At 49.3% G+C, this 22,737-nt stretch overlaps 7 protein-coding genes across 7 annotated transcripts in view; 1 reads left to right on the forward strand and 6 right to left on the reverse strand.

Moving 5' to 3' along the window:
* Positions 1-1,646, reverse strand: part of CCR75_006027 (uncharacterized protein) — a gene marked incomplete at both ends in the record, with an annotated part of 4,713 nt that extends 3,067 nt beyond the window's left edge. Inside the window, one exon of the mRNA XM_067964100.1 lies at positions 21-1,646. Coding sequence (XP_067817117.1) covers positions 21-1,646 — 1,626 coding nt within the window. The remainder of the gene's footprint in view (positions 1-20) is intronic.
* A 786-nt stretch (positions 1,647-2,432) lies between these two features.
* CCR75_006026 (uncharacterized protein) lies at positions 2,433-4,736 on the forward strand (the record flags this gene model as incomplete). Its single annotated transcript, XM_067964099.1, has 3 exons — positions 2,433-3,867; positions 3,941-4,339; positions 4,417-4,736. The coding sequence occupies 3 exons, from the start codon at positions 2,433-2,435 to the stop codon at positions 4,617-4,619; spliced, it is 2,037 nt and encodes a 678-aa protein (XP_067817118.1). The 3' UTR covers positions 4,620-4,736.
* CCR75_006025 (uncharacterized protein) lies at positions 4,723-5,565 on the reverse strand (the record flags this gene model as incomplete). The annotated part of the gene is made up of 3 exons (XM_067964098.1): positions 4,723-4,947; positions 5,011-5,151; positions 5,206-5,565. 3 exons carry the CDS (start codon positions 5,563-5,565, stop codon positions 4,777-4,779), a joined length of 672 nt encoding a protein of 223 aa, XP_067817119.1. The 3' UTR covers positions 4,723-4,776.
* Positions 5,566-6,348: 783 nt separating this feature from the next.
* On the reverse strand, positions 6,349-6,570 carry CCR75_006024 (uncharacterized protein; the record flags this gene model as incomplete). The annotated part of the gene is made up of 1 exon (XM_067964097.1): positions 6,349-6,570. One exon carries the CDS (start codon positions 6,568-6,570, stop codon positions 6,349-6,351), a length of 222 nt encoding a protein of 73 aa, XP_067817120.1.
* Positions 6,571-10,709: 4,139 nt separating this feature from the next.
* Positions 10,710-11,147, reverse strand: CCR75_006023 (uncharacterized protein; the record flags this gene model as incomplete). The annotated part of the gene is made up of 1 exon (XM_067964096.1): positions 10,710-11,147. The coding sequence occupies one exon, from the start codon at positions 11,145-11,147 to the stop codon at positions 10,710-10,712; it is 438 nt and encodes a 145-aa protein (XP_067817113.1).
* Positions 11,148-11,225: 78 nt separating this feature from the next.
* On the reverse strand, positions 11,226-11,690 carry CCR75_006022 (uncharacterized protein; the record flags this gene model as incomplete). Its single annotated transcript, XM_067964095.1, has 1 exon — positions 11,226-11,690. The coding sequence occupies one exon, from the start codon at positions 11,688-11,690 to the stop codon at positions 11,226-11,228; it is 465 nt and encodes a 154-aa protein (XP_067817114.1).
* A 4,128-nt stretch (positions 11,691-15,818) lies between these two features.
* Positions 15,819-16,202, reverse strand: CCR75_006021 (uncharacterized protein; the record flags this gene model as incomplete). Its single annotated transcript, XM_067964094.1, has 2 exons — positions 15,819-16,101; positions 16,171-16,202. 2 exons carry the CDS (start codon positions 16,200-16,202, stop codon positions 15,819-15,821), a joined length of 315 nt encoding a protein of 104 aa, XP_067817115.1.
* Between the last annotated feature and the right edge of the window lie 6,535 nt (positions 16,203-22,737).

A 22,737-nucleotide genomic window follows, 5' to 3' on the forward strand; every position in this document is an offset into this window, starting at 1 on the left:
AACCGGTCCATATCGTACACCGTCCCTTCTTCGACGTCAAATTGGTCAAGAGCACCCATATCGGGATAGTCATCGTACCGAATTAGCGGCGGTTGTGGCTCCGTGAGCACGTACCGAATGTGACCCGTGTGTTGCTTTGGTAAAACGACAGTGCGCTTGGCTTTAAGGAAAGCATATCGGAGCGTACCCATCCAACGGTAGCGTTCGGACTCGGCTGCAATATCCCCCGCCACGCCCCACCCTAGACCGCAGTAGCTGTAGTGCACGACCTCTGGATTGGCAACCGAGATGGCTGTTACGACGTCCAGTGGGCGCATTTTGCGTTTCATAATGCAGTAGAGCGCTGAATTGACTGTCGGAATCCCGGCTCCCGTTCCAAATGCATTTTGCGTACCAGCAGAAATGAGCGAAATGGGCGTCGAAGCAACAATTTCTCGCCACTCGTGTTCAGGACGAGTCAAAAGTCCATTCATAAACTCACATAACGTGCCATCGCCGCCAATAAACACAAGAGCTTCGAAACCATCGTCGGATGAGTAACTTTTACCCATTTCCGTGCCGTGGCCCGAATGGGTCGTTTCCTCTACAACATACTTAAAATTACCCAAATCTAAGAATGGCCTCACTTTTTCTTGCCAAATCTGACGCGCCTGTCGCTTGCCAGAATGGGGATTGACCACTACTTTTAAAAGCCGTTTTTCACCAATAGGCGGCGACCGAGCTTGCCACCGCACAAGCTCCTGAATAGCTCCGACCCAGCTCTCCATGACCTCCGTCTCGAGGCAATGGAAGTCGATAAATTTAGGCGTTCGCAACAAAGCTTTGGCTCCCGTGCCGTTGCCCTTTTGAAAGTAATGTACACGAAACGTAGCGGCTTTCTTCTTGCCAACAACTTCTGCCCCGACGACGTCGTCTGTCGCGAGCATTCCAAGCGTCTTCTCGCCACGAGACCAAGCGATTGTGTCCGGGTCAAGCCTCAACTCGCACTTACGAAGACGATGTCCGACCCGCACGACCGTGTTCAGTTCCCGATCAATCGGAGCCTCTCGCATCGAAAAAGCCGTGACCCGACGAATGCTCTCTCGCAGGCTACTTCCCACCACATCGTGCGGATTCTCAAATGTATAATCGCCAACGATCGTCGAGCGCACGTTAACCGCTGCCTTCGCCAGTTCTCTCGCAGACTCGCGAGAGAGCTGCTGTACATAGGTCTGACTGCGCTTCGGTGGTACGTTGACACTAGTAGGCTTGCCAGCGCTACGTGTGTGTGGCGAGAGCGGCGGCAGTTGCAACTGGCGATGCACGTAATGCTGGTAGCTCTTTGGAGCGTCATTCTTGTTCTGAAGCGAAGGCAACGAGAATCCGCTTTGACTGTCAGTTTCTTCCAACTCCTCGGGCGTTTTAGGCGTCGTGAGACCCCCGTAACCAGGGTATGCTCCATCTCCATGTGTTGGCGACAAGATGTGAGACGACTGGGACGAGTATGATGGCTCCTCCATGTCCGCGAAATGGACCGAGCTCGTCTTGCCTTGCGAACCCGGTGGGGTGTTCAAGTTATCGTGAAAAATTGTGTCTCCGCTAGGCGGGGTCATGTATGGTGCTTCTTCAGGCACGGTTCGCGGGCCGTAACTTAATGTCGTACTCATGCTCCTTCCTTTTATTTGGGTAGTACCCTCGTTGGACCTGCGGCTTTTCGCGTATGCTTGTTCTCCGTATTATGGCACTTGTTTAGGGGAAGGGTTGCGCCGACCTGAACAATAGGGTTTAAGATTCTAATTCGAAACACCAACAGGACACTATTGGACCCATAATTACTTTATGTTTAATTAACCGGACATCATCTAAAGTCGTGGCTTGCAATGATGACACCGATTACACAGCGCCAGATTTTTCCTATCGCTGTGCAGTGAGTGACATGAATGACGTAAACGATATCGTCCTATTTAAGTATACGAAGGCAAGAGTGGATATTTTTATGTAGGCTATCTACTACCAGCTACATACATCTCAATGCAATTGAATTCTCGTCGGCCTGTCCTCCTGCAGAAACAATTTTTTGGTATCAGCAAGATGTTAATTGAAACCCCTTCATTTACGCAGCAATGCCACCGATCGTCATTTGCGTTTGCGCAGAAGACGTCGCCACCTGTCTAATTCATTTCACTTTTTTACATACCGAACGCTACTACATGCTGATAAGTTATGCCTTTAAAGCAAGAAAACTTTCGTGATGTTCCACACGATCAGACACACATGTAGGTTGATAACAACGTGACACAATATTCACACGGTGCACGAGGCAAATGCGCACTATATTATGCATGTCAAAGCCATTTATGCATCAAAAGAAGCATTTATCTTTAAAAATACAATTCTGATTAATTAAATTGCTTGATTTTTTTCGATTTACGGTACTTGCTTAAAGTATCGCTATGGCTGCAAGCCTGTACCGCTCCTCAGACGATCGCCGCTCGCGTCGATCCCATCGCGCGCACAGCCACTCGCCGTCAGCTTCCCGCACTCATCCTTCCTCCTACCATCGATCCTCACATCGTCGATTTTCTCGAAAGCGCAGTAAAAGCCGCAGCCGGAGCCGAGACCGGTCGCGACGCTCCAGCCGCCACCGCCCCAACCACCGATCGCGCTCTGGAGAGCGCCACAAACGCCATCGTCGCAATAGCCATGAAAAGCGAGCAAAGCGGCGTTCACATTCAAAGTCCAGGATCAAAACAGCTTCTAAAAACGAAGAAATTAAGCAAAGGGACAAAAGATCGCTTACACGATCGTCCGCTCATTCGTCGCAAGATTCCGAGGCTGTAGAGGAAGTGGTGGATACACTAACGGTGCAAGTATTATCGAATAATCTCTCAAGTGAAGAGCCTGTATGTAAAGTTCAGAAGACGGAGGTACAGCAGACCCAGACAACAATCAAAATCGCGGCTTTCGAGCAAAAGGACGAAGTACCTGCTGTTGATACGGACAAGCAGATTAATAACAGCATTTGTGCCGAGAAAATAACTGATCTTAGCCCAATATTACCAAAGCAAGTGCTTGATGTCAGCACGATCAAAGCAGATGTACTCAAGGCGCTGGCCGACGCGAGAAGCACGATTGCTGTCATTAAGAAAAATGGAGGGAGCACATTTGTTGCGACAACCCCGACAATCCCCAGTCTTGTCGAATCAACCGAGGTACAAACAGTCGCGACTTTACAAGAAAAAGAACACGATTCTGTGATACAAGTGCCACAAAAGACAAGCCTGTCTCCTGAAACGATTGTATCTGGGACAGATGAGCTTGATATGTTCTCAATGGCAGCTTTGGACGACCATAATGATACAATGAATGGCAGCAACGACGTCGCAACTGTGACAGTGGATAAAGCGGCGTTACAGTCAAATTGTGATGATGCCGAAGGGTATTATTCTACGACGATTGGGGAGGTGTTACATGACAAGTATCGGGTGCTTGGCGCTGTAGGCAAAGGCGTCTTTTCCACGGTACTTCGCTGCCAATGCATCACTTCATCCGAAAAGGCCAGTGGCGGTGTTTTACATAGTGTCGTTGCAATTAAGGTCATTCGAAACAATGATGTTATGCGGGAGGCTGCTCAAAACGAGTTAAGGATTCTTCGAGAACTAAGTGAACGAGATTCCCGTGATAAAAAGCATTGCATCAAATTGCTCGACTCGTTCACGCATCGAAATCACGTGGCTATTGTTTTTGAGCCCATGCAAATGAATGTTCGCGAGGCCATGAAGAAGTTTGGCGGCAAAGGGGGTATATCTCTGCAAGCTGTTCGAGTCTTCAGTAAACACTTGCTCATTGCTCTTAGTCATCTAGAGGCTTGTTGTATCATTCATGCTGGTAAGAAGGAAGAGAGAATGGGACGGAGTGAAGAATGAGGTGCTTACAGTTTAAATGTGTTGTTGATTATTAGATATTAAACCGGATAACATGGTCCTGGATGAAAAACAAACGACTATCAAGCTGTGCGACTTTGGCTCTGCGTTTAAAGCGGAGGCGGGGAAGCAGGACCCGACGCCGTATCTTGTCAGTCGGTTTTACCGTGCACCCGAGATTATATTGGGCTTGGCCTACGATAAAGCGGTAGATATGTGGTCTGTCGGTTGTTGTTTGTACGAGATGTTCACTGGCAAAGTTCTGTTTCCAGGGAGCACGAATAACGAGATGCTCAAATTCTTCATGGAGGTGCAGGGCAAGATTCCGAACAAGCTAATTAAAAAGCATCGACAAACATACTTGGAGCAATTTGCGATGGAACCACACTTTACCGAAGACCTCAAGTTTTGCAGCCGTGAAAGCGATCGCGTAACTGGTATGCAACTGCAGTGTAGTCGTGCATTTGTGTTGCTATGCTAATTCCTTTGGCTTGTATTGTGCTTTTGGCATTAGGGAAACCTCTTTTGCGCTTTATGGGTACAATCAAAATAACGAACGATCTCGCAAGCAGTTTAATGAATGCAAAGAGTTTAATGGACGATCGAAAAAGGATCCTCGAGCTTTCGAATTTGCTAAGTCGGATGATCACATTGGACCCGTCCAAGCGTATTTCGGTGAAGGATGCGCTGGCACACCCGTTTGTTAAAGGTTCGTGACCTGGAAGCTCGATAACTTCAGGTTCTTTTCCTTCAATTCCCACATGCATTAAAATTGTCGAATTCGACGTCAAATTTGAAAAATTAATCGAATGATGTCATTCTTTTTTCTGCTTGGCTATTCTTTCTTTTAATTTATTTAATCATATCGTAAAATTTAAGAGCTTTTTGACGCGTACGAGTAGCATAGATACAGGAAGACTAACGTAAAAATCATGCCTCCGACAACAATCCAAAAATCCACAGTATCTCTTCTCTCAATCACTCGCAGCAACGAGCTCGACAAACCTAATCGATTGGCAACATCCAGTAACTTGGTGCGCACATTCTACATTACAAGGTTCAAGTGTCGTCAGTGCTGTCTATTGTTGTAATTTAAAGACGTACACACCTTCATGCGATTTCGTTGCGCGCCAAGATCTCCTAAAATGGACTGCGACAAACTCTTGAGATCTGCGACCATTTGCGATGATCGCTGTAGACTTTCCGACTCTTGCGCCGCGTACATGGCCCCATTGCCACTGTCAAAGCCCTGCACAACTCACAATTAGTTTGAATTTTAAATACCATTTTCACTTGTCCCTACCGCGTGACGTCTGTTCATTAAAGTCTCACGCTCTCGGGCTTCAACATCGCGGCGACTAAGGCTATAGATATGCTGCTCTAATGTATTGCGAAGACCACAAGTCTCGCTTCGCAGCTGCTGCAATTTTTTAATCCACGTATCTCTCTCTGCAGGCTTCGCACTTGTCTGCACAAGCGACTCGAGTTGCCACAGGAGCTGCTCTAAAGAATTGAGGTTACCCCGCGCTTCGGCTTGAACTTCAGCGTCTGTTTTACCACCTGTGCGCCTTGAATCTAAGTAGCTAATCTGCATCTTGAGCTCAAATTGAAGCTTGCGGGCCTGAGGGTACAGCGAGTCCAGCGTCTGGCGCCCATGGTCCATGCTCACTTGCTGTGTGTGTTCTATAATAATTCTGTAAAATATTAAAATTCAATCATAACAATAAGTTTCGTGAAATTTCAGCTTAAAAAAAACGAGGGCTTTTGCCATACAGGAGGCCTTTCTATACCAGGGAGAGAGAGGTTCAGATTGTCTATTTACTGGTTAATGCAAGATCTCTGGTAGGTGTTAGCCACTTTAGCAACGCTGGAGGGTCCAGGCATTGACCACGGCTGGCAGCCTGGCTATGAAAGCGAAGCTGCCCTCTCGGTTCTGTTATAAATATGTCGAAACATACAGAAAGTTGGGCGCCACGCACTGCCGTGTCTGCCCTGCAATGGAGAGGTTAGATAAGCGTTCGCAGTTGGAGCTGAATCCTTCTCCAAATCAAGGCTTCATGGGCTTGCATCGGGATTTTCGCATTGTTAAAGGCTGACCACGCGGTGTTGTCAGAGCATTGTGATTATAACGATCCCTGCAACATCCCATATCGTCCTCCAGGCTGTGGCGAATTGATCGATGTCTTCTAGTTTCGGGTCAACAGCATTGCTGTGACCTGGGGTGAGAGGCGTGGTTTGCGCAGTGCTCGAGCCACCAGTGGGTGGTGCGGCTAACGAGGTGTGCTCTCACAATGGCTAATGAGCCGGGACCTACTGCCTGAGCACGGGGACACCCTCAAAAGCGATGCTCCTGGGTCTCCTTCTGTCCCGCGCATTCTCGATACATGCAAGTCCCGTCCGGAGGCCGGTCCTGAAACCAAAAGTTTAGCTGACCGGTGGCATGGCGTTACCGGGTCCATAGCTGATATTCCCCGTCCCGGCGTGTCCGCGACCCCATAAACGAGCCATCGAGAGCTGTGCGTTGCCACCGCGCTTGCTGGATCTTGGTGCCCAGTCTATCAATGACCAGCTTTAGCGGTGTTGCAAGACACCGATTATACGACTTAAAAGCTTGCCGTTCAGGAACGAGAAGACGCGGCGATTGGGAACCATGGGCGGAGCGGACCATGGATAGTGGTGGACGTGTCGTTTGAAAAAAGACGACCCCATTCCGGATGAGCTTACGCTCTGCGAATTGGGTGAGCTCCTGCGTTTTCCCCTAGACCGGCGGCGGTTACCGTCGAAAGCCCAAGTAATGCCATTGTGGCATTGAGTGAGCATCCAACTCTAAGGGTGAGCAGAATTGGCAGAGAGAGATGTGCCCCGAACCCTGTCTGGCCCGACCTGCACCCATGCGATGGCTTGTATAGAAATCCGGCGGGGTGCCGGATTTCCGACGTCAAGTGATGGCGACGCAAGTAAGACGATAATCGCCCATTCTCGAAGTTTAGTATGTGAATGGCGGGGGGCGAGAAGGTCCGTGCAAATGCCGCCGAAGACGAGTTCCTAATGTCCTGTCCCCTGGATATGGAATTGTTCGAAGAAACAGCGCAAATTCTGTCGTACTTAGATCGGGACAGCACCGACGCCTATGGTGTGAGAACCCAAAGGTTTCCACTTCACCAAAAAGTCTGTTAAAAGTCTTCGATCTCCTGAGGCCAAAACTCGACTGACTGAGGCCGACAAGGAAGGGGTACAGAGAGGTGCAGCACCCAATCGTTTTCTTTCCAGCAGCTGGTCGATGATGACCGAAGGGTCGGTAGATGATCCTGTATCCGTGCGAGGATGTCCTCCTCTTGCGCGGGTGCTGGCGTCAACGTGCATCCGAGCCCATGAAGTACATCCGGATACCGCTCGGAACACGGCGATACAATGTGTTTCACGCTTGGTCGGGCGGACTGATGGCCGTGATGTGTGCACCATGCGTATCCAGGACGATAAACATCCTCCGGCAGAGTCAGTGCCAGTAGCGCATGTTTCACTTGCTGGGTTTTGATGACGACGGGGACTGAAACAAGGCCAATACCGCCTGCCTTACGGGGGTGTAAAGGAGGCCTGGAGCAACTTTGTGTCTCCCGGGATCGATCCTGTTGGACCTCCTTCAGTGGAACTATGTGTAAAGATGATCCAGCTGTCTGAGCACCCAGATGAGGGAGTTCGATGAGCGCATCCGTAAGCAAAATCCCGGGTAGAACTATCGCATTGAGTTTCAAACGCGGTGCTCGAGGGTCGTCGATATTCGCGTTGTGGTGAGGAGGCGGCGCTGTGCATTTTTGATGCGGAGAGCCCAGTTAATGTTGCATAACTTTCCTGTACCCACTTGATAGCCAAGATACCTCGTTGTTGTCGACGGAGCAACCACTGCGATACCCTGATACGTGAGTTGACGGATAGCCGTGTTAAAACTATGATTTGGCTTTTAGTCGATTGCACCTGCTACATCGAAAACCGTCTAAACGCCTTAATGATGTCCATTGTCGGTCGAAGAAGTCTAATTTTTTGTAAGCACAGCGTAGGGCCGTCGACAAAACCTGAAAATATATGGGTCTGGGTGTGTACTCCTGGAAGTGTGAGCCCGTGAAGTTAGGAGACGTTCTTATTGCAACGGCCAGCACCTCGACTACCACCAGGAAAAGAAGAGGAGTGAGAGGACAGCCCTGTCGAATGCCAGACCGCACCGGCCTAAGTGAAGAAAGCTCACCGTTGGCCGAAAATCGTGCTGTCGTGTTACCATCTTTGGCATTTGGCGTCCGTGAACAAAGCCAAGTTGAGAAGAACCGATGGCATGTGGCAAACACTTCTGCATACGCGTCGCCAAGACCTTCGCAATTACCTTGTACCCCGTTTGCAACAGGGAAATTGGTCGATAGTCCATGGCGTCGTCGGAATCGCCTTTCTTACGTAGCGGGATTACGAGCGCCTCCATAAACGACTTGGGCGTTTGTGACCCTTGGATGATCTCGTAAGCTATTTCTACTAACGGCGGTACGAACAGCGATTGAACATCCTTGTTAAAGTCATTTCCTAAGCCGTCGGTGCCGTGGGCTTTATGCCTAGTGGGAGCCCGTATTTCGAGTACCACCTCTGCTTCCGTTTTATCTGCCTTCAGGGCACGGTTTTCGGCGGGGATGACAATGCGGTCAGAGGGGAGAGTGAAAAATTGCTGCAGAGCCGTACGCAGTTCTGTGACCGGGACTGTACGGTGGCTCTTCCCCAGCACATGATTCCATTCAGAACTAAACTTGTCGGCGACGCTACAACTGACTGGGAATGGGTTGCCGTGGAGTCTCCTGATGGCTGTAACACGTTGGTCACGCTCTCAGTTCGATACCCGTTTGAACTTCTCGCGAAGTTTGTCCGTTGTACGTTGGAAAGCCAAGCCAATGCGGCTAATATGATCCTCCTGTTGATTCTCGGATTGGGCTTGATGTCAGGCGTGTCGGGTAAGCAGTGGCCTTCGCGCTCATAGTCGCAGCTTTTGATGCATCGTGTCCCCCGTTGCCTTTGCCTGCAGGCGATAGTTATGATCCCCCGTCGGACGCGGTGGACGCCGTGATCCCAGGTCGAGACCATGGATAACTCAAAAATGCCACCGTCTGTGAGGCAATCGATGAGTTCGGCGACGGTGCCGGTCGGGTTTACACACCGTATGGGGTACGCGACATTACCGGGATGACGGTGCCGGTCCCGTTTCCCAGGAGAGATATGCAAGGTGACTTGCTGGTGATCCGAAGCTGACGGGGAAGAGTTGCCTCTAATCATTGCACTCGGTTATCTTATGTGTGGGATACGTAGAACGATCGATTCTGCTGGCTGCTGACCCCGCCCAATATGTGAAGTGGGTTGATGGCTCCCATTCCAGGTCGTCGTCCGGGTGAAGAACTAAATTCAGCGCGTCGACTTGTCACTTACGAAATCCAAAGCTGGACTATCAGTGCGACAAGCCGAGCGTATTCCCAGCCGGTCAAGCGTGGGATGTTAAACGCAGTTAAATCTCCGGCTAGAATGAATGGGGCGGGGGCCGCTGCAACTCCTCCAGCCCCTCGAAAAGCGATTCCCATTCCGCACGTTCGTTGGGTGGGTAAATGTGGATGAGCAGAACATTTTCCTAGACAGATAACGCAATTTTCCTCGGCATGGTCAGGAGGCCAGGCCATGGTTGTGACGACTGCGCCATGTCCGGTGTCAGAAGAAAAGCCACACCGCCGGCTTGGCGCGTTTCCAGACTCCAGTAAGAAAGAGGTGACGCTAAATCTATTGTAGATAGTCCTTAAAGCCGTATCCACTCACGATCTTATGCCTCCGCTTCAGCCTGAGAGGCGACGTGGCGCATTCCGCCATGCTGCCATTAATATTGGACGAGATTTGCAAGAAAGGCCGCGTACAATCTGCGTAATTATTCTTTGAGTCGTAGCTGTTGAAACTCCCGCCGAGGACGCGATTGAGGTCGGGAAACCATCATTATATATTCCATGTAAAGACCGTACATATCAGCTCGAACCCCGCCCAAAGTTGGAAGCGATGACAGAGTCGAGATTTGTGGGTTGCCCTTAGTAGAAGGCGGATTCAAAATACAGTACAATACTAGCCCAATCCGCCTGTGCCCCGCCTTCATTGTAACTGGATTTATATTGCTCATCTCGTTTCAAAAAAATGAACGTGGGCCTCCATGACTGGCCGAGAGCTAGCCCCGGATCAGTCATCGATAAAAGCTTTCACATTTCGACATGATACAGATGAGCGCACAAAACGTGATGACTAAATTTCACTCGCCAAATTGGATCACAAAGCCGGAAATTATCGTCATTTCCATATTCCTTGACACGGATGCGTTTCCAATAATCGGCGCTATCACCGAGATTACCGGCAACCTTCCGGCCTTAAGAATCATGATATGTTGCATCCACTGATCCAGCTAGGCCCACGTTGCTTTTGACGTACAACTTGTCCGGTAATGTGCTAGGCAGTCCTGCAGACGATTCTCCGCCATTTCTCTATCCATTGAACGATGATGAGTCTGCGAGAGAGTTGATGAGTTTACCGGAGAACCTTAATAATTGGACTTGATTGAGTAACACGTGCGGCTCCGCCGCCGCTGCCCAGATAGCGGTTTCGCTTTCCAACAATGGATACTGAACGCTTGCCGTCGTTGGCCAACGGACGCTTCCGCGATTCCGTTCGACGTCCCAATGCTGATAGGAGTCGCCCATGGATTCGTCCTCCAAATTTAGATATAGAACAAGAGCGTACTCCTCCGATTTATCTTTTTTAGCAAAGCCCCGGTATGATTATTTTCCACGGCCACCCCATCCTAAACGCGAACGTCAGGAGCGGGTAAAAGGGTACGCTTGCGCAAATGCCTCTCATCGGCGCATAGTCTGGAGGCGGCGTCTCATAGTCTGTCTTTGTGAGAGAGTTGTCGGAATAGTTGCCTTCAGCGGTAACCAATGCGTTGGCCACATCATTCCCCAGCAGCGCTGGCTGTTGTGGGCCACCACAGAAAAGGGCGAGGTCCTCAGTCTGAAAAGTGAAGTCATTTGGGTCATCTACATCATGCGAAGACGGTCGTCCGACCATGAGAGCATCGTGATGGGGTGCTAACTCCTCCTTCGTCGTCAGTTTAGGAACGGCAGCCGAGAAGTGCCGACCCCAATACCGTAGGACAATGGGAGGAGCTGAAGAGTCGATGATGCCCCTCTGATGCATCGAGGCACTCTAAAATATTCAACGGTCTCTCGTGAACGATGCGATACTTTTTGCTCTATTATATAGCACTGTCAGCCTTTACAGCCGGCATCTCCAGGGGTTGGTGCGTGTATCCTCTAATTCGAGCACGCAAATGTTCCGGAGTCGGAACATCGCCGCAAGCCCTATGGCGTTACTCCCTCCCCACAGATTGTCTGCGACGACCGCTTTCCATTCGGAAGGACTGGACGCATAGTCTTCGAAAAATGATATGAGTTGGCCAAGGGATTCCCGCCGTGTCATGGTTGGCCAAGCACGATTTTTATTTTGAAGCATCTTCATCCAAATATCTTGCCGTACGCTGTCTCCTAATTTTGAGAGTTCAACCTCCTTAACCCTGGTTGTAAGGGTCGCCGTTAGCTGTCCAAGCTTTGACGTTGGCTCTGCAAGGTCTTTTTCAGTTGCTCCTTGCACGATTGCCATGGCAAGGCAACTGCCGGAAGCCGGTGTTGCTTCCTCTCGCAGCCCTAAGCTGTCAATTGCCGCTGTGAAAGTCTGAGGCATTTGCGTAGCATGGGACCCGGGGCAAACACCTCCGAGAGGCCGATGCAGCTGGCCTGCACCAATTTCGAAAACTTAGTCCTAAATTTCGTCTGAAGACTGAGCAGGAGATGCCCTTGGACTTGTGGAGGCTGGCCTCGAGCCAGACCTGTCGCACGAAATTGCTCCTCAGCTGAAGAGAGGAGCGGCTGCGCCGGAGAGACCATGTCCCCGGTTACGACCATAGAGACACCCGAACTTGGCGCGGCAGGTGATGGGGCCGTTTAGGGTGTCGGTGGTGGGTGTCCGCCGGTTGCCACGCTGATGTGCTCACAAGTAGCGCCGTTTTTAATGCTGTCGAAGGTTTTATGGCGCGTCTCTGGAAAGACTGTCTCTTATGCGCTGTGTGGGTAATTCACGGCTGTGGTTCCCTGGGTTCTGGTTGAAGATCTACGCCGAGAGGTAATATGCCTTGATCCCGATACTTTGGTTTTATTATTCTCTTAGGCTCTCTTTTGGAGTCCTGCAGACCGACAAGAGGGGGAGGAGCAGGGCGCCTGAGTTTCCAATGTGCTTAGGGATGTTTGAGCCAGGCGGTGGTCGGCGATACGGGCGCGCACCCTGTATCTAAGTTATTTAAAGCTCGCAAAAGGCGGTGTCGCCTAGATCGGCTATATCCTGTTCCGCAACGACGCTGGCTCCAGGCCCTTGACGTTGAGCGTCAGAGAAACGGCAACGCGCAATTGGTTGACCAATGTTACCGCACTGTTTACATTGGAATTGGCGCACAACGTTTGGGTGAGATGTGATAAGAATGGCGCTGAACCACATGATTCTGACCACTCATTGTAGGAAAGCCGGGCACCCCGCTTACATAAATGTAAATTTCTACACCGTTGACGTTCTAGACGCTGGCGTGCACGTATACATATCTTCCGCTTCAAATGGGGTCTGTATTTTATTACGAAGGAAAGCTATAAGCTTCCCAATGTCGTGGAAACGGGTCAAATTACATTATATGCCGTATACTCCGCCTACCGCCACATTTGATGACCATCCGGACCGCGCTGTCGGTCCCAAACTGTTCCGTGGTGTGGCCGATGCGGATCAGTTAGTGAATAGCTTCCATCCCGAAACGAAATAGCCCAACTCTGATGCCTTTGGGCCGCTTCTCTAGAAGAAAACAAATGGATCGACTTTGTCCCTTTGTCACAGACAATCTGTTTAGTCTGGCTTATCAGCGCATGAAGCGCTGGCAGGTTGACCCGTACCAATTCAGCCAATTCAAGTATCGCAGCGATGATGCTGTTAGTACTTGCTGACTCCAATAAGATGGTGACGTTGTAACCTCATTAGCAGCTCCCCTCTACCTGTGCGTGGATCGTGTTGAACAGCCGAATATGTTCGTCACTCTTCATAATACTCTGAACGAAGGACGGAAGTGTTCGGCACGCTATAGATCCTTCCACCAAGCCCTCGATAATTTATCACTCATCGTCGGACCCATCCCGGTAAACATAATCGATAGCTTCTTTATGGGAAGCTTCGCAAACTTGTGTCAGCTTCGCCACCTTGTCCGGCTGGTACGTAGCCGGATTAAACATAAAATGCGAGTGCGTTTGTCGTGATGGAGCAGGAGACCACCCGGTAGCTGCCTGAGTACCCTGTTTCACTATAGCCGACCCCTACTGACCCAATTCTGGAGCTTGCTTCCATTTAAGCCGGCTTACGTGCTTGCGAACGATCTCCAGAAATGCCCATTTCGTTACGTACAGGTCCCTGATCACTAGTAAGAGTGTTCGTTTCCATGCCTCTCCGCCTTGGTTTCCGAGGGTGCAAGCTTGTTCAAATAAAATAACTAATTTGACTTGCTCTGCCCTTGTCAAGCGGGGGTAATGTTGCCGCTCGACAGGTAATTTAGCCTTGTTAATTGCAAATTGGTCCGTTACCCTTGTGTACATCACCTGTATGGAGTGAAGCCAGGAATCCAGCGGACCCTCACCGGTTTGGGCCTTCATCTCATTCCCTAAGGCTGCATGAAGATTGCTGTCGTCATCAACAAGATGGGCCTCGGGCGATTCCGAAGTGACCCTGCGCTCTCCGAGGAAGATTAGTCCCCCTTATCCAGTCGATAAACCCGTGAGACAACTTCGCGCCCGATGAAGTAACTGTGGGGGCACTCGGTCAGGATGCGCAGGACGTCAAGCCAGGTCTGGCCGACAGATCATCGGATAGGTGGCTGTAAAGATCCCGATCCCCGTCCATGTCCATTTTACTATCTGATTGGTGCGTATCCGGCGCCACCAAAACGTGCTCCCTGAACTGCTGCGGAGACCCAGGAGGAACCCCAGTCTTAATTGGCGCTAGGGGGAGCGCAGGACATCCTGAATCGTCACCGTCTCGTCCCTCCCGTTGTCAGGAGAAGGGTCGGCATGGGATGAACGCGCGGGCTGTTGCCGAACAAAACTTGTGGCTGACTGTCTCGTTTATACTCACCGCTGGTGAGTGTTTTCTGTTGCGCAGATTGGAAAGTGTTTATTTACATGCTTATTACGTGCAACATCTCTGGAATGTCCTTAACCAGGATATGAGCGCCGATGTACCCGGTGACTGACCGTGGCTGTCCCAATTTAATATCGAGGACCCTCTTGGTTGCTGTTCCTGTAGTTTTTCGAAAGTCTAGAAGCACGATACAACAACTATCCTCTGCGGACTTGTTCGTATCCGACGTCGCCGTTAGAAACAGCGCCATCATCATCATTACGGTTTTTTATGTGTCGTCCATGTACAAATCCCGGGAAGAATCCCTCGGACCCGTGTTGCGAGAACCTTGGCGAAAAATCTGATAGCTTGTCTGTAATGAGGAGAAAGGGTGATAGTCCACAGCGTCATCAGAGTCCCTTTTTTCCGCATTTAATTATCAGATCCTCAATAAAGGAACGCTGCATCGGGGCCTATTAAAGAGCTGATTACATACCCAAACTAGTGCTGGTACTATTACCTGTGTTTTTGTAGAAGTCATTTCTAAACATATATTGTCCCGCTGTTTTGTGCCTACTTAATAAAGTGACCGCCAGAAAAACTTCAGCTTCCGATCAGTGTCGTAAGAAACCACTGTTGTAGCCGTAAATTGTTGAGTTCGTGGGATTGTTGCGAATCTTTTGAAAGCAGACGCGATTCCTGTGTCCGAAATCGCTTGATTACTCCGTCCTAAAACTGTTGCCCAATTCGAGGCGAATTCTTAGCTGTTGACATCTCGCGCGTGAATTAGGCTGCGTGACGTGACCGTGCTTTGGTCACTTTCAGATTGCGTTCCCAGTTTGAGACGCGTTTGTATGGCCCTGTAATTTCTCTGTCGAATGTTAAATTGCACTCGAGCTAGTTTATCTGCTCATAATTCCTCCATATTGGCTGCTACCCATTGATATCGGGTCAGTAGCTGTTTCTGTTCCTTACTCAAAGCTTCATTTCGTATCATTTTTCGCCGTTGCTGTTCTCGCCTTTTAACGACTTTGATGCAGTTTCTGCACCCCGTGATATCGGCGACCCATGATGCGGCTGTGGTTTCGGGCACAATTCCATATTACCCATGTCCATTAGCAATTTGTCCAATACCGTTTGGCTTGTTCGTCTGTATCGGGTACGCGATGCGTTTCTGGAGTTTGTGTGGTGTATCCTGACCTGATGTCCTAAGGTGTAGGGTCACTCCTTAGTGATTCAAACATTGCGGTGGTTTTGCGGTCGAAAACCACATCACCTGTAGCGTCCACTCCTCCGGCACATAGAAACGATTTTTTTCTACTAGCTCGTTCCGTCATCCAATACATAAAATGGTCAACTGTGTCATTAGATGTCTTGTTATCGGCGTGCGAGCCTAGCAGCCGTAATTTCAGTAATTTAAGCATGCCCTAGCGTCGGGCTCTCAGGTCTGCTGGCTGACCTCTTCCCCGTCGGTCCAGTTGCGGGCTCTATACACTATTGAAGTCTCCAAGAAGCACTGTAGCGCGCGAAGGAAAGTTCCACTGGTTCAATCCTTCGAAAAATATGTTTCTACCCCCCGCACATTAGGGGTGTAGACGTTGAGAATGGTGATGTCATCTCATATGACTCCAATTGTCCGTGTGGTCCATTTTTCTTCATGTTATTTCGTGATCATGGAGCTGCTGTCGGTGGTGAATCGTCACCCCCGCCGATGCCCCAAATTTTATGCTCCAGCGAGAAAGTTGGATCTGCGCTGCGTCGTGTCGTAGGCCCCACAGCACTCTCCATGTATCGCTTAGTTCGTTTGCCTTCCACTGTTATACTACGTGCGTCTCTTAGAGTCACCATACCAGCGGCCTTTCCTGAAACAGAATCGCTCTCCACGCAGCCATCCAGCCAATCCGTGTATCCTTTTCGAGCCCTAGTACGTTTTGCGTAGCTAAACGTTTGTTCCCTGGTTTTTAAAGTATTAGATCTAAGCTACCCCGGATTGTTCCTGCAGCACCTTCATCCGACCGAATACCTTTCCTGATACGACGTTGAATCAGTATACATGGGTTGCTATATGTTCCGTGAGCTGCACTTAATACTTTAAGATAAGCTGATTCTCCGTTGGTTGCAATTCCATTACAAAAAACCTTGCGATGGGTTCCCACGTCGCATGATATTCGGGTCATTGTACGCCGTCTTGTATACCGTATTGGCGCGTAGTAGGTGGAAGTCACCCCGTAAAAAATTAGCCGACGCCGATGCCGTCGTTGGACGGCCCCCAGATAAGGCTGCAATTATATGATCAGAAGGTTGTGAGCAGATGATGTGTTTACCTACATTATGTCTTCTCTTTGGGTCACAAAATATTAATAAATCCTCCTTTCCGTATTTCAGCTCCAGGAGTCGTCTCCAATCCTCCGCGTTATCGACAAGTGGGGCCAACTGCGTAAAGTTACTACGATGTCGTGTATTAACAACGCAGCGATCAATCCACTCGTGGGTCGCTTTGTCAGAAACGCATTGTTGAAGTTTCTGTAATCCATCAGTAAGACACTTACCTCTACTGGGCATCGTCCACTGAGCAAAGATGATTTAAATAAAAATTTGCAAGAGCTCACCCGGAAATAAAAAACCGTTGGACTTGCCATAGCAGAAGGTCAGGCGCTTGCCTGGCGATCTGTTGCAATTCTGCTGTGGTACTATTGGTGTGGAAAATGTGTCTTGTCCGGGTGGCCAGTCCTCCTCCAGAACGGCCTACAATTCTGCCAAATCGTTACTGTCCATCCTTTTATCCCCATCATCATAGATGAATTGTTTGTTGACTACATCACCCTTGTTATTCTTCAAGATAGCTTCGCTGTGTTTGTTCTCACTGTCGACCCTGCTGCTATGCGATCCTCTGGTGTTGCCACGTGGCCTCATTTACGGACGCAAGTTGGGTTCCTCTCTACCACAGGTGGAGGCGTGGATGCTAGTGCTGGAACGCTCGCGTTTTTAAGCGTTACCCTTCTTTTGTTGACTATTTTGCCGTGTAATCAACGCTAACGTGCTATTAACCGAAGGGTGGACTCTCCTGCGGCGCACTGCTCAAAAGTACAGACTGACTGTTAACAAGGTACTGTCTTAAAATGCCTGCGCTTCGGCGCAACTGAGCTTATCCCGGTTGCAGACTTGTAAATCCTCTCTGCTAATTTGCTGCTGCCATAAGTGGGGCACTGGCCGCGATTTCTGGTTTTTCTGCATAAATTCGCGTCATTGCTCTCCGTTTGTACGCCTCTTGCTGTTTTTATGAGCAGATGTTGGTCCAGGAATGGTAGCGATGTGGCAAAGCGGCTAAGAAGGTAGTCAGCTTTTTGTAGCGCATTGGGTCTTCTGACATTTGCAGTTAATATATCTCCTAATTCATCTCGTGATGGGTTAGTTCGCCGTCCATTTTGGCCCACAATTAGTCTAGATTACCGTCCCAGGTCGACGGGTCCCAAGGCTCCTCCATTGTAGCATCCTTGTTGTTGCTCCCCACTGGTGTCGTCAGTCCTTCCAGCTTGGTGGGGCCGTGATGACCGTGATCCCCACTGTGCTATTTCATGAGGAAAAAGAGCGTCACTCTTATACGCCTTCTCCTCCGGATGAACTTCCGGGTGCCGAAATCGTTCCCAGAACGTGGTGCCGCCGATGTCTTAACTGCATTAAGCAGGACACAGGATCCTGAGTCCAACATTATCACGAATTCGCTCAATGAAGAGCAAGAGCGGGCAGTCCTCATAGAAGAACAAGCGCGTCGTCGAGCTGCAGAGGTAGCGAAAGTTAAAGCTCACAGTGAATACGAATTCACTCCACGGGAGAGCGTCTCAAAGAGATCACGGGTCACAGCTTGGACATCTGGATCTCTGGTCTCACGCGAGGACGCCGGAGGAGCTCGCAGCTCGCGACGCTCTACATGAGTGACACCTTTCCACGAAGGTACGCAAAAAGTAATGCAGCTACGGATCATACGCCCGAGGTAATGACGCGAAGTCAGTATCTAATGCGTTTGCGTGATCAGGCCCGTGGGGCTTCGGTCACCTCAATGAGGAAAATTTTGATTGTTTTGTTTCCACACGAGTTAAAGAGCGAAAACGTAGTCTCATTTGAGAACTGGGTCCATCGGGCCCGCCGCCTCCGCAATATTTAGAATATTGAGTCTGCGGATGTGTTCTGATGTTTTTTTGGAACGAAAGCTTCGATTGGATGTCGCCAAGCTTAAGGCCAAAGGCCAGGTACCTCCAGCATTTATCCTATCAAAACGAGAAAAGGCATAGCCGATTTTTCAGTGCTTCGGATGAACGTGCATTCATGGTTCGAAGCCGCACTGAGGCTATAGATTCACCTATTCCCACTTCTAGTGTTGGAAAGCGTCGTTTGACGCAAGTTGTCCCTGAACTTGGCGCTAAAAAAACGTCAACGACGAACGGGCAATCTTGTCGAAGAGGTACCTCAAACTCCCAAACGTTTCAGAAGAATGGTACCCCAGCAACTTTACCAGATACTGGTATTGGCCCATACGACGACGTCGCTTTAAAACTTTCCACGTGAAACTGAAGGTTCTCTCGCGCAATCAGTAGGTAATTTTTTAGCAGTTAGTAGAACTCGGTCTTCGACAACATAAGAATTGACATAGCATCTGCCTTTGGCATCTGCATGTTATTTTTGTTTGTCTTGGTTATCAGCCATCGTGCACGTACATAACTCAAGACACTAAATCGCGTCGCGAGAAACTCGTTTACTTGTTTCCGAATGGTAACAGGGCTGATATAAGCAATCTATCGGCTAATTTTCCTCAACAAGCCTTAAGCCACGCAGTGGTATCGTTTTTTAGCGGAACGCGTGGGTGAGTTAGACCGTTGACATAGAACGGAGTGTAGCCTGTAGAGGCTTGGTCAGCGTTATTTGACGCAAGTCCACCACAGGGAGCTTTGAACTTCAGCGCTTTGGTGTCTTAGCACACACACTTCAAAACATCTTCAATGACGCAATTGACACGTTCAGTTTGACCATCGGGCTGCGGGTGGTCCGCAGTAGACATGTCCAATCTGGTGCCAGGCACTCTGAAACTCAATTTCCAGAATTTACCCGTGAAACGGGGGTCCCGATTAGAGACAATTGCCACTAACGAATCACGCGGTCGATGAATAGCCTTACTGTACCTTCACTATCAATTGTATCCGGCACAGCCGCTAAGTGAGACACTTTGCTTAATCGGTCAGCAAAGATCACTATGCCGGAGTTACCGGCTGAATATTTCGGTATACCAAAAGCAAAATCCATACTAATGGATTCCCAACACCCTATGGGTACGAAAAGACTTGCCAGTGGTGCAGCAGCATGTGCCGAGGGTCTTACCGTTGTCAAGTTTCGCATGTGCGAACGTATGTGCTGACCCATTTATAAAGTTTTGGCCACCGATAAATCTAGCTTACATAGCCGTAGGTCTTTTCTCTACCGAGATGACCACCAAGGACAGTATCGTGTGTCTGATAGAGGATTCGGGCACTTCAAATTCTCATCATGAGAAGCAACGACGCGCGAAGGATCCGCAGCGTCCGTGCATTAAAGCAACAGGTCGATATCGATAGAAATTCGGTGTAACCTCGCACGCAAAGCGCCGACAATTTAAACCCGATTCAGTGCTCTTGGCGTAAGCCTAACGGATTAATTCAGTAATAGGCGAAATTATTGTCGTTAAATGAGAGAGCTCATAATCCGGCCTGTGTGATAACGCATAAGTTAAAGCATTCTGCTTGTCAGACTTATACTTCACCTCGAAGTTGTATTCGGCGAATAAGGATAGCCATCGGGCCATTCTCTGTGAGAGGCGAGGCGACCTGGTCGCAGTTAGTAATGGCGCATGACTGTATACAGCACAAACGGCTTAGAGCCTAGCAGATGATTTCTGAATTTGACGAGAGCATACTTCATAGCAATTAACTCTTTGTCATGAGCTGGTAGTTATTTTTCGCAGCTTTAAGCTGTCTAGACTCGAACGCAATTACACGTTCACGCCCATCAGCATCCGTTTGTAACGGAGCACCGCCAATGGCAATCTCCGATGCGTTAAAGACGACACTAAAAGGTCAATTTGGATTTGGCAGTCCCAGAATCGGGGCATGGATAAGTACATTCTAAAGCATTGTGCTCTGCGCTCGTCTAGCACCAATCTTTATTCATTTTAAAGGGACTCGTATAATTGGGCAAACGCACTCGTACTGAATCAATGGACAAACGTGTTAACATGTGAGACAGGTCACCATCTCGCGATCGTTGGCAGTAAATACTTACCTATGTATGAGAATTTTGTGTTTACTCTTGCTAAGTACAGCAGCGAAGAAATCGAGCGACTCGAGGAATTATGTGCACTGGTCAAACCTTCATCGGGCAGATATCACGCGAGAGAAGGGTCTGAAGACGAATGGATAATTATATCGGGTCTTGTGGAAGGACATGTGGCCTGCCGGTAAATGCCAGATTTTGTACGGCAGAGCTTCTCCGGCTACCAAGCACCATTCAGACACAAGTGGAAGGTAAATTGGCACTTCACCTCGACCGCAACAGAAGTGTCAAACCGAGTCGTCAAAGTACGAAGGTAATCACGGAGACGATCCTAGAGTATGCGAAGCTAGCCATGATCAATCCACAGGAGCTGCACCTAACGCTTGGTCAAACTAAGACGATCAGTTATGATCTCTAGTCACTTTTATTTCTTCACCAGGGACACAGGGCAAATGCATAACGCGGTGCAAGCGCCTTACAGAGGCGGGGTTTACCAATTACGTCGCACTCATCAGACGGGGGGGTAAAGGATCAATTTGGCAACGGCAACACGGTGGGAACGTAGGCCAGGATGGACGACAAGTATAGTACACCGTTCAGCTGCGTAATCGATTTAACGACATAGGGAGAATAGCCAGCATATATGCAAGATAAGATCTCAATTAATTTCGACCTAGAGAACATGAATAACTACAACCGCACTCGCGGACGTCTACAACATGGAGCTTAACGGTCAAGCTTGCCGGGTGGCCAACCTCTTTAGCCGGTGTAGTACGCATCATCTGGTTCGGAACGACAATCATAGTCGAACATCCTAATGTAGGGTACCGCATCCAGTGTCTCAAATGCGGCAACATCCCCCTACGATGGCCCGTTGGAGCTTCACTGATGGGCAATTACGAGATCCACGAGCAATGGTCGTAACAGAAGGAGATATCCGAGCGCTAGAAGAGCCTAGCTAAGCCATTTGACTGCCTGGCTGAGTTCAAAACGACTACAACCTAACGGTTACAGTTGCAAAGGGCGGCAGATGCAACAGCCAAAGCGGCGTCACATCCAGCCCGGTAGAAGACTCGGCTCTTAGGAACTTCATGAGGGCAGGGCCAGTCCGAGACTGACAGCATCCCAGCGGCGGAGCAAGGGGTAAAATTCCTCCACGTACAACCAGAACCAGAACCATTTTCGAAAAAACCATGGATAAAGATGACTATTCGAGGGGGGCGGACGATTTGGTCGGTTGAATTAACGCGACAAGAAAGAAAGAAAATCCAAACCAAGTACAGGGGCGTATAGTACTTACTGTCAAAGATAAGGAACATCCAGAACAGAGTGCCAAGCCTGAAATAACAGAAGAAGAGCAGGGGAAGATTGTTGACCTCACGGTAGAAGAACCAGAGATCCCTGTGGTAATTCCGAAAACATCAGGGGACAAGGAGCACGAAGCGAAGGGTCAAAGACGAGGGAGTAAAGGGCACGTATTTTTTTAAAGTACAAACTAAAAGAACGAGGGTATTTAATGTGCTAGCCCAGGCGACGGAAACGAGCTCAAGAACGCAAATATCTGTTGGAGCTAGGTTCAACCAGGGACCGGCTACTATTGGGGAGCCGAAGTATCGACTCGAAGCAAGAGCGGTGGTTACACTAGTGATAGGTAGCTGTATGCCAATGACAGAAGTGCAAGCGACAGTCGACGCAACGCTCGACGGTCCAGATGACACCCTTGAAAAATTGACAGCGAGTTTAAAGCGCGGATAACATTTGCGGGCCTGCTCAATTTGGAGGACCAAATGGAAGACACACGATCATCGTATCAATGCCCTAGTACACACGCGCAGAGGGTGGGCAGGTATGTCCCGCAAAAAATCGGCGGAACAAATGCGAAGGTTTCCAGAAGATTATGCGAATAGCTCGTCGGACCGTACTGTTATCGTAATCTACTACACTTGGGGGGGGAAGTGATACAATGAGGATGGCAGCAAACTTTCTACAACGGGTCATATATGAAGTTTAACTGACGAAGGCGGAGGACGCACCAACATGGGTCTGCCAAAAACTCGATCCAACGGCAGTCACACGGGACCGCAAAGCTATATTAGCGGCCACGAAGCACCTACTCTCGATCATAGATATGCTGTACGAGATTACTGTCGCCAACGTCGAGTACCCAGACAGACCACCGCTTTTGTTACGATATTGGGGGCGACATTACTCAGCGTTCAATCACTCAAGACTTCAGATCACCCTTCCGTATCTCGACGATGAGGACGATCACCACGCGTCGACAATAGGAATC

This window comes from Bremia lactucae, linkage group LG14, assembly GCF_004359215.1.
Source record: "Bremia lactucae strain SF5 linkage group LG14, whole genome shotgun sequence".
Lineage (NCBI taxonomy): Eukaryota > Oomycota > Peronosporomycetes > Peronosporales > Peronosporaceae > Bremia > Bremia lactucae.